Below are 11,490 nucleotides of genomic sequence, written 5' to 3'. Positions count from 1 at the left end.
GGCAACACTGAGGGTTGCGATCCGTTGCCGGACACGGAAAAAGATAAAAGAAAAAAAAAAATAAAAATAAAAAAAATAAAATGCTATACTCTTAACTAGATATAAAACGTTATTTTTTTCAGCAAATAACAGATTATGGCTATGTTTCTAAAGAGTTCTTATCTTTTAGAAATATATACGAAAACATTTAATATTCAGATGATATGATTTCTGAGATTCGCTTCAATATCATCCAGTTTGGGAGGAGAGGGGGTTGGCAGACAATACATAAAATAAGACTGAACATGAGTTGATAATTATAGAAGCTGAGTGATGAGATTGGTAGTTTATTGCACTATACTGTAGTTTTGTATAATGTTTGAAATTTTCTAAACTAAAGAGTTTTTAAAATCCCAACGCTCTCCAAATACTCATTCAGGAAAATAAGAGGACAAGTAGAACACAATGAGTTACCTTTGGAGTAAACCCCCAATGGGTCTCAACTGGGGAAGTCTCTTTTCTGCCTCACAGATCCTGCTTATGGAACCAAACATATCAAACTCCTTTCCCTCTTGGTTGGGACAAATTTCAACCTGCCTGCCCTAACTAGAAACATGAAATGAAGACATTCTGGCAACTCCACCCTGAAATAAATAAATTATAAATCACCCTAGAAAAGTAGGAGAACCAATTGGGGCCAGATTTACATCTATTTAAAGAATAAAATTTGGTGTTCTCCAATCCACAATGAATAAATAACCCAAGTCATTCAAAAATAAAAACAACAGTGAATCATAAAATAAGTATAAATAGGTCCAAAGTTATGATTTGCATGTGATTAATACTTTGGTGCATGCATGTGTATGTGTCTATATATATAAAGACATTTATATTATTTTCTTCTCCTCTCCTTGGTTTCCCTGCTGCACTGTTGGTACAGTGACAGCTGCTTGGTCTACCTACTGGATACTACAGCACTGAGCCCAACTACATTTGGGGTAGGAATTTAAGAGGGAGAATGGGAGGCAGAAAACAATGTAATTCAAAAGAAATCCTACCCTTACACCATAGTGTGTCCTCAAGTATTTGTAGAAGACTTTCTTTTCTGAGAATAAGGCTCCCTCATCTAACTTTTCATCTTCTGACATTGTCCTAAGTAGCAAAGGACACGCTGACCTTTCCTCCTATTCTCTACCTAAAATGCTTCAATAATTCAATTGGGATAACTGATGCTCTCTGGGACTTTTCTCTGAGCCTCTTCTGTGAACTATGTCCCTGTCAGTGGTGTGCTGGTAAATGTTTAACAACTGGCTCTATAAAAATAAAGCCTTGATTTTCAGTGCCTGCCATTTCCATGGTGTAAATATATCCATCATGGCCAATTTCATGCTACCAACATAAGGCTACTGAACGCAGTGTTGGAAAGTAATGTGTACGGTCAGCTCCCAGAGCCTGTATAAATTGGCTCTAGCACACCACTCACTGGGACTCCTGGTTTGCCTAAAATAATCCCAGTTTACGCCTGTGGTCCTGGCATAATTATTAATGGTACCCCTAGCACTCTTCAAAAGTGTTGATGAAATATTATGTGGTCACCTCAAAGAATAAATCACATTTGAATCCTTCCTCATAGTAAAAACCGTCCACAAAAGGGAGAGGATTTTCCATAAAAGGTAAGAAGATGTGATTATCTTCTCGGCCAAACTTATGTTACCTTCCTTGTACATAACATCCTAAATACATAACATTCCCTTAAATTTTTAACAAAGGTAGTTGGGGAAGTATGAATAGTAAACAGTCTCCAGACTCAACTAATGTTCAGGTCCTGACTCGTACACAGAGTTTAGTGACTTGCGGAACTGCGATGGCGTCTAAGTAAAATCCAACCAGGCAACTGGCCTCAGGTTCCATTCCAATTTAGAGTCACATGGAACCCAGTATCACTTCCACAGTCCAGCACAAAGTGTCTGGCCCAAAGGAATAAAAACTGATCAGTCCCTGTGGGTCCCCTGAGAATCATTAAACCTCAGAGTTCAAGGCCATTCAGGTCAATATTTACTTGATCTCCTTTATGACAACCCAAAGAAGTCTTGCTTTAATACCCGTCAGCAACTCAATACAACCTGCACTGAATCACATGGGTGGAGTCTGGCAGACAAGTGTGTAGGTCTTGGTTCTTCAAAAAGTAGGAAAGACCCAGAGGAAGAGTCAAGATAATACAGGTACCTTTAAATATCTAATGAGCTGTCATGTAGAAGATGGATAGATGTACTGTATTTTCAAGAAACAGGGAAGAATTTATGGGAAGGCAGATTTTGACTTGGTATAAAGAAGAACACCTACCACCACCACCAATAATAAATAACATTTACAGACTGCTTACATTTTGCTGGAAGCCTCAACATATTGCTGACTCCTATCAGGCTTGAAGTCAACGAAGTCCACCCCTGCCTCTCACCCCTGGACTGGCTACCCTTGGGCTGTGAAGTTGTTTGTTCAGAAGCCCCAGCGGGTTCTAAGTAACTGACAGTGCCCAGGCTAGCCACACAGCTCACAGAGGTTCATACAGGTCCAGTCTATCCTGAGCCTCTATGTAAAGTCCTTGTAACCTAAGATTCGGTGGAGAATCAAGGCCAGGAGCACCAGAAGGTCCACATGCTTGGCGCTGAAGGCAACCAAGCACCCAGAAATATCTACCTCATTCATCATCTGCCAGAACAAAGTTTATAAGGCCATTTTTTTCAAACCCTGGAAAACGAATTTAAAAATTGACCCAAGAACTGGACACAGCTGTTCTGAATTCTGAAGTCCTATTCAATTCATGCGGTTTTTTTAAAGGAAAAGTGCTCACTTTTCTAATCCTCATCTCCTTTGTGCATATCTGCGTCGGTCAAGGGCTGAGATATCAAACAGTCAAGATCAAAGGAGGACACTTCCTTTTTTAAAAATAACTTTGTCCTGACACTAGATTAACAGTCAAATAAATTACACAGTCTTCTTATTCATTAAGTTGCTAACATCACTCTTCAAAGAGAGCATGCTGTACTTGGTCTCAGGAGTTGCAATGAGGCAATCTATGAAAGTGACAACGAGGTCAAGACTTGTGACACAGGCCATGTGTTCTGCTTCTAGAAACATCAGAGAGCATTAGGGGAGCTTGTATTCAGGAGATGATATCAGGTCAGGTTCAACGATACTCTGAAATCTGATCCCAAAAAGATTCCCAGTCAGGGAAAGATGAGTTCATGGAAATCCTAAGATTTTTAGAAACTTTTGAAAGCCTCTGTGACTAAATAACAGCAATATTATTAACATTAAACGGCCTTTATTAATATTAAGAACACTACTATTAATAGTGTCCTAGTTCATTTTGTGCTACTATAACAGAATACCTGAGACTGTAATTTATAATGAACAGGAATGTACTTGGCTTGCTATTCTGGAGGCTGGGAAGTCCAAGATCAAGAGGCTGCATCTGGCAAGGACCTTCTTGCTGCATCATCCCATGGCAGAAGGGCAGAAGGGCAGAAAGGCAAAAGAACACATGTGCAAGACAGCACAAGAGATTGAACTCACTGCCTTAAGCCCTTTTATAATTGGCATTAATCCATTCATGATGGTAGATCCCCATGACCTAAACACTTGTCATTAGGCTCCACCTCCCATAACTGTTGCGCTGGGGATTGTTTCTAACACAAGCTTTTGGGGGGACACATTCAAACCATAGCAAATAGTAAGATATCTTTTACTATGCATATACCAGGGTTCAGGCATGCTACTATACACTTTATATACATTTTCTACACTTGGTCTTCACTACAACTGATAAGGTGGGCACCATTATCTCTATTTGACAAAGTGAGCCTTGGAGAAGTTAAGAATGCACCTAAGGCGACATGGCTAGTAAATAGTGGAATGAGAATCTAAATCCAGGTCTAGTAGCTCTAAAGCTTTTTCCACTATAGAACACTAACCACACTTACTTCTTTCTGGGAACCCACTAGGGTCCTGCCCAGCAAGTCAAAATCTGAATTGAGATAGTTTTACTCTGAGTTATGAGCCCTCAGTTTATTCATCTATAGAAGGAAGGCAATAATAGTACCTATCTCATAGGGTGCTAGGAGTATTTAATGAGATAATCCATGTAGTGCCTGACACATAGTAAGTGCTTCTTAATGTACTGTTACTTCCACAGACACAGGAGTGAGGTTTTTGCCAAAGGTGTACAGAGCACATACACCAATCTTTTCTGGAAGTTAATACATTTCCTTTTCCAACATACATAATAAGCTTATTGTGGCAGAAAAGAAAGCCAGGTGGCAATGGAGACAGAGTTGTGTTTAAATTTTGGCCCTGCCATTCACTGACTACAGGTCGTTGGCCAGTTTGCTTCACTTCTCTGAGCCTCTCTTTCCCCACCTGTAAAATGGAGAGTGGGGGTGGTAATTGCATGCTTTTGCAAAAATGATTAAAGAACACAGGCACATAGCCGTTGCTCAATAATAGCTACTCACATTGCTAGGTACATTCAAGCTACTACTATATGTACCTATTGTTGCCATGAGTTTTTCTACCTTTTTTTCAAACTATATTGAAATCTCTTAGAGGCTGAGATCGTTATTTTGATGTAATGGCCTCTAAAAATAACATTGCCTCACACTTTGCAATCATCTTCTGCTCTCAAATACATTCCCAAGGAGAAAACACACACACACAGACACAGACACACACACACACACACACACACACACACGTGATTAACCAACTCAAAACATCTGAAAGATGTCAGAAATTAGATAATGAGATATCAAGCTTGACAGCTGCAGTATCTAGAGAAAAGGTCTACTTAGAAATTCTGTAAGCCGCACTGGGTACACTGAACAGTTTTCCATATTTGACTCAAAATATGTCATCCCAAGGTGAATACTGGCTTACATATTGAAGTTAAAGCACAAACAATTAAATATAATAGAAGTCAAACCCTGATTTATTTTCATGGTAACTGGTCTAGATTGCATTTCATACATACACACACAATATTAAAAGTCAGGCTATCACACACACACACCAATCAGTTAAAACCAATACTTTGTTTCCCTGCTTATTCTGTCTCCCAAATCATGATGGGTTTTGTTTTATTCACTTGCTAAATGTCCTACATGTTAAGAATTAACAGCAGTATTTCCATCTTTGGTTACCGTGCTAAAGAAAATATTCTTTGTATTAATGTTGAAATTCACTTACAGGCCTTTTGGAGGAAAAGCAGTGTGCATGTGTTTAACAGAATCCTGATCCTTAACCACTTAGACACTGGACAGTTGGGTCTTAAATTCTTAATCTTCAGTTCCAATGTGTATTGTACAATTCATAACTTAATTGGCAATCTTGGGAATCTGACCACATTCCAGAAGGTAGCAATAATAGAGTGTGCTCCCACTTTCCATTTTAGTCTTTTGTTCTTGTGGTCTTGAATTTGTAATTCTTCTCATCCATGTAGAAGGGTTGATCATGTAAATTTTTTAAAAAGGCACATACAACACTGTATGCAGATATAACCAGAAAATTCTCCCTGTTTAATTCATTTTTTTATCCTGGTTTTTCTTACTAGCCTGATTCAGGGGTAATTTGCACCTTTACCGTCGAAAGCTAAATATCCTGATTTAGAAAATTGAAGCCTTATACTTTCACAATGGTGGCTAAAACTGACAATAGATTTGGGTTTGTTCAGTTTGTACCCATGAGTATGTTATGTGCATAATGAACTCTAACCCATTTTCTGCTATCTGGATGTTCCATTTGGATGATTTGAGAAATCAGAACCTCCCCTCAGAAGGCCACCGCATGGATCCATTTGTGATCCCTGCCTGTTCCCGCACACCAGGAAGGAAGAAGGCAGCACATGTCCTTGAACCCTTCAGATGATGCTGAAATGTTTACCTTTGCAGCATAGGATTCTGTGACTCAGTTATTTCCTTTGAATTCTTTTTGCAGTAGAGTTGTGGCTTAACAGTGTTCATGATGCCTAAAATGTCCAGGATTTCAAGACATCTATATAATACTGTGTCCTTTCTGTTTCTCCCCTAAAAAGTATGTATTCACCAATTTTATTGAAAATGACTTATTAGGTAGAAAGAACTATATACAAAGCTGTTGCTGCAATACTTCTGCTTTCTAATACAGTAAAATACTCCAAGTTCTAACCAAGACTACAAGGTTTGAATTCAAATACTTTGTGTGTGTGTGTGTGTGTGCTTCATGATATAGAGAGAGATGCAGGCTGCAGCCTAAAGCTACAAAAGACAGGTTAAATAAACTATGGTATATCCACCTAATGGAATATTGGAAATATAATATAACCATTAAGGATAATGCCTAAATGCCATAAGAAAATGCTTATACTAAAATTTTAAAATAAAAGTTATCAAAATCTTATGTTAGTATGATCAAAAATTATCTTTAAAATATGGCACATTTTAAGCAGTTGTTTTCTCTGAGTGATGGGACCCTGAATGCTTTTCCTACCTTTTTCTACATTTTTATACTATCCAGTAAACAGGGGAGAAAAGGCAAAAAAAAAAAAAAAGGAAGAAAGGAAGGAAGGAAGGAAGACAGACACAATAATTGTGGAATTAGGAGTGTTAGAGCTAACCAGATAAAACTTTTTGGTCTTTCTTATTCTAGGCCTGCATTTTTTTTTTTTAAACTAAGTAAGTCAGTCTGAGCTTGTATCTACCAGCTCCATTGTCTTGCTTTGTAGATTAATGGTGGACAGTGTTTATTAGGGAGGTGATGATGAGAGCTGGCATTTACCAAGTGCTATATGCCAAGCTGGAATCTAAGTTCTTTGTGTATGTTATCTCATTTAATCCTCACATCAACCCCATGAAGTAGTATGATTATCACCATTTTACTGATACTGAAACTAAAACATAAGAGGTTAAGTAACTGGCTCTGATTTTTCAACTGAGACTCAAACCCAAGCCCTTGTGATGGGGGTAAGGGGTGGGAGGGCATTGAATCATTACACCATTTACAACACATTAGGCATTCACAGCATCTTAGTCAGGACTATCACTAGTTTCAAAATAATTGGTAAATGAGCTGACCCCATGAGATGCTACTTACATATGCTTCAAAGAATCAGCATACCATGGAGCAGACCAAATGAATTTCCCTACTGATACCTTATGGAAACTCCATCAAAAGACTATTGCCAAAGTCTGTTGCAGGGATGGAAATAGTTACCTTGATGAGGTGGTTATGATGTCACTTGTTTTTTCAGTGACATTGATATACATTGATGTACCCAAGGTGTAAGGCATATAAGAAAAAAATATACATCATCTATAATCAGACTTCAATTTAATTGGGTAGACAAGTAACACACACAAAGCAGTCAGCACAAGGCAAAAAAAAAATGCATAATTAAATGCTAAGTCACATGGCAGAGTGGATAACTAGTGCACAGGTCATTTAGGAACAGAGCTCTGAAGTATCATAGAATTCTGAAGGTACCAGAAACAACACTTGGATATCACCTAGTCCAATTCCAGCATTTCAAAACGAGAGCTAGTAACTTGGTTGAGATCACACCACTGCTAAGCAGCAGAGGCAGGTAAAGTAACTAGGGCAACTAGATGAAGCAGTTAGTCTTGGAAAAGCCTTCCAAGGATGAGTAGAGTGAGGCAATGACACTTTAGATGATAACTGTGGACAATATTCTTCTTTCCTGGTTTAGCAAAATCAACCTGACACTGATCTGATTTTTAGATTGCCTGATGTTCAATAGTCTCTGCACTGAGAGGTCAGATTTAGTTTTTTTAAATCTGAAAATATTGAACTGTTTATTTTATTTCATTCGTCATTTTCAAACATGGAGTATTTTATTATATATTGCACTCTACCCAAAATATTACCAAACAGAAACACACCTATCTGCATATGCATTCCAGGTGCCTTTAGAAGTGATATCACTGGTTGTCCTAACACACATCTGGTTTGGACAGTGTCTGATGCAAACTGGTAAGCAGGAATTAATGATTTGTACAGCTTGATGTTTCACCACCAACATACCCTCAAAGGTCACATTGAAAACACACAAATGCTCTTTGCAATAAATGCTCATGAAACACCTGTCAGTCATCAGGAAATAGGAAGAGGCTTAACTTTAAGTAAGGATATGCTTAAATCTAAGTAGATTCCTCTCAGAGTACCTAAATATCAACTGATCGAGCAATACTTCTTTTTACAAAAAGATACCTGAATGTTAATAGGCAACATACAAAGATATTAAATTAAACTCAGTTTTAACTAAGGAATTTTGGTAGTGAAAAGAGCAAATGTGACTCCTTGGAACATGTAAAATTTATTTCCCAAATGTCTGTTCAAATCTGAGAAAAGAAAACATGACAGGATAATGAAAAGCCAGTTTTGATGAATCCTTTTAAAATAATTATAAGCAACTATTATGGTCACTAAACTTAGAACAAGTAAGATTTTTACTTTTGTAAGGAATACAAACCACTTTTATTGCTGACCCAAAGCACACAAGCAAATAGTTATATTTTCTCGTATTTGAAAATAATTCCTATGAGTTTGCAAGCACAAGTTAAGGCTCAGGTTACTTTCTCTCAGTCTAAAAGCTACCGTTGGAGTGTTTTCAATTCCTCAAATATTATTTCAAGAGGTGTTATATGCTTAATTAAACACAGACCATTCAAGCTAGTAAGATTAAATGAAAACTCAATACAGTTGTCTTTCATTATATTTTAGCTATTTGGACTTCGAACTCTAGTACAATTTGTTAATGTAGATCAGAGAAATAACTAAAATGTAGTTTCAAAAGAAGTAAAATAGATTAATAAATCACAGGTAATCAATATTAAGTTCATAAAAGAAAGTCATTTTCTAACAAGTATCAAAAACAGAAATAAATAAAAATTCAGGTGCTTGGATGCCTTCCTTACAACCAAAGCCAAATCTGCTGTATTGCTTCCACACAAAACCTTAACTTTAAACCTTAACATTTCGGACCTATAAAATACAAGTATCAGAGTCACCCACAGTCATGTTAAAGTGCTTTCCAAAGTCTCAGAAACTTTAATTCAATGCAGAAAAGCTAAGAGTCAAAAAGAAATAAAAAGAGAAACAGGAAAAAGTAAAGGTGTTATGCTGTTTGCCAAATATCAAACTTTTACAGAAATCTAAAACCTATTTAACAATTTCCCTATATCAGACACAATAAACTACATGCAAAAGGTGCAAGTGTGAATGCCACCATTTATAATCACGCATTCTACTTACTTTGCTTTTTGCCATTTATAAGCTTCATTAAAGACACCCACAAAGAGGTAACCAGTTGAATGAAGTTCGGCTCAGATAAGAAAAACCAGCTGTAACCTCGACCTACAAATTTACACCCCAGAACGTCCTGCGGGGAAGGTGCTCTTTACAAACTACCATTTTATATACAAGCTTTGGATTGTGCAATAACGCACTTCGGCTTTCTGCGCTGTACATTACAATTATAAACCCTCAATTCTGTCTCCTCCCTCCCGGAAAAAAAAAATCCACTTCCAATCCTCATTGGTCCACATAGTTCCGGCCCACATGGTATCAGTGGGTGTGTCCCTCCCAACAGTCCCTCTCATTGGCTGCGAGAAAACAGCAATTCATAGGCTGTGATTTTGGGGGGTTGTCAAACTCCACGCCTCCAGACTTGCTTTCGCCAATAGACCCAAGATGCTGGCGGCTATTCTGCGATTCAAGGGGCAAGCTGGTGGCCTGAGCTGCAACCCCAGGAAGACTCGCTCTGAGAAGGGAGAGGGGCGAGAAGGGAGAGGGGCGTGAAGGAAAAGGGCAGCCTGGGCTGTTCCTCTTGCTCTATCCCCACTCTCGTACCCCACCAAATGTTCACACACATGCATTTTCCCAGTGGCCAATTAGAAGCGCGGGCAGTTCATTCGGCTTTTACAGAGCGGTGACTTAAGGACCAGCTCCGTGTCCAACCGGCCCATCCTAGTGGTAAGAGCAAAGGGCAGGCTCAGGCAACGATCTTTAGTCCTTAGCGTCTCAGGGGCAACAATCAGTCCCGGGCGCCCCCTCCGGGCAGTCCCTCGATCCCCGGCGCTGGTGCGCACAGGGCGCGCTGCGGCGCCTGTCCCCGCCACTGCGGATTCGGAGCCCCGCGCGCTGCGCCTGCCGCGCGTCTGCGTTCCCCTCCCGGCGGGACTTACGCGGCCTGTTCTTCTTTCCCGAGTCCATCCTCCTCCGCAGCCGGCATTTCTTGGCCGGGGAGTCGTGCTGAGGGAGCGGTAGCTGCGGCTGGAGCTCAGGCACGAGCTGGTGGCGCGGAGACGCCGCGTCGCCGCCTCCCACGGGGCCCCGGAGGCAGACGAGCGGCGGCTGGACTGGCGGCTGGTGGAAGCCGTTGTGCAGTAGCCCATTCACCGCCGCGGCGCCGGTGCCCGCGGGGGCTCCTGGGGAGTGCGGGGCCGAGTGCTCCAGTTGCCCGCCGCGGTCGCCCATGCCGAGGGCTGGCGGGGCAGCGCGCGGGCCCCAGCTCAAGCGGCCTCGCTGGAGGTCATTCTCTGTTATCAAGAGCAAAGCTAGGACTAGACCCTAAATCTCACAGCGCGCGGGCCCCAGCTCAAGCGGCCTCGCTGGAGGTCATTCTCGGGTGTCTTTATTTCCCCGGATCCTCCCTGCAGCTTCCGATTCAGCAGCCGCAGAGCCGGCACCGGGGGATGGCGAGCCGGGCGCTCCTCCCCTCCTCCCGCAAACTCCCCCACCTCCTCCGCGCCCTGCCTCCCGCGCGCCGGCCCCTTGGCGCCCGCCTGGAGCATGCCCGCCCCGGGCGCAGAATCGGAGATCCCCGCGCACCCCCAGGCTGGGCCCCCGCCGTCAGCCTCTAGCCGATCCCGCGGCCTTGCGACTTCAAGCGCGGATTCCTCGCCTCCCAGACCTGTCCCCGCCACTGAGCATGCCCAGTCCTGCCCGCCACCGCCGCCGACGAGTTTCAACATGGGGAATGAAGTTCTCTGGGTTTGCAAAGAAGAGATGGGCGGGTTGGGCTTTGTGTGGCGGAGCGAGCCGAGAGGCCACTGGGTGAGGCAGGCGGGAGCGAAGCGAACAGCTTCGCGAGGAATTCGGGAGGAAGACAAATATTTGCAGAGGTTTCAGGTTTGCTAATCCTGTCTTCAGTGGGCTAGATTCCTTTGCAAGGTCACTCACGTTGTTCCCCCCATACCCTCCCTCCCCCCGTAAGTGTGTGTGTGCGTGTGTGCGCGCGCGCGTTTGGTTAAGTGACCCAACTACTCAAAGGCCTGAGGGGAGGGAGGAGAACGATTATTTATAGAAAGATAGGCAGACCTGGGGAGGGAGGAGAGTGAAATTTCTTTGCTGCCTCGCGCGCGCGCGTACACACACACACACACACACACACACACACACACACACACACACACGGTTTCGTGGAGCTGCCTTTAGCCGGGAGGAAACCTAGGAATACAG

At 41.8% G+C, this 11,490-nt stretch overlaps 1 protein-coding gene across 2 annotated transcripts in view; it reads right to left on the bottom strand.

Moving 5' to 3' along the window:
• Positions 1–11,272, bottom strand: part of PANK1 (pantothenate kinase 1) — a 54,085-nt gene extending 42,813 nt beyond the window's left edge. The window contains exons 1-2 of one of the 2 annotated variants that reach the window (XM_008573102.1): positions 10,637–11,272; positions 10,215–10,550 (exon numbers count right to left, since the gene is read on the bottom strand). In XM_008573102.1, coding sequence (XP_008571324.1) covers positions 10,215–10,550; positions 10,637–11,003 — 703 coding nt within the window. In that variant the 5' untranslated portion in view covers positions 11,004–11,272. Of the gene's footprint in view, positions 1–10,214; positions 10,551–10,636 lie in introns of those variants that run through there. The other variant, XM_008573103.1, reaches the window with a different exon arrangement.
• Between the last annotated feature and the right edge of the window lie 218 nt (positions 11,273–11,490).

The sequence above is a fragment of the Galeopterus variegatus genome, unplaced genomic scaffold, assembly GCF_000696425.1.
Source record: "Galeopterus variegatus unplaced genomic scaffold, G_variegatus-3.0.2 Scaffold877, whole genome shotgun sequence".
Taxonomy (NCBI): domain Eukaryota; kingdom Metazoa; phylum Chordata; class Mammalia; order Dermoptera; family Cynocephalidae; genus Galeopterus; species Galeopterus variegatus.
This window is presented reverse-complemented; position numbering and strand designations above follow the sequence as displayed.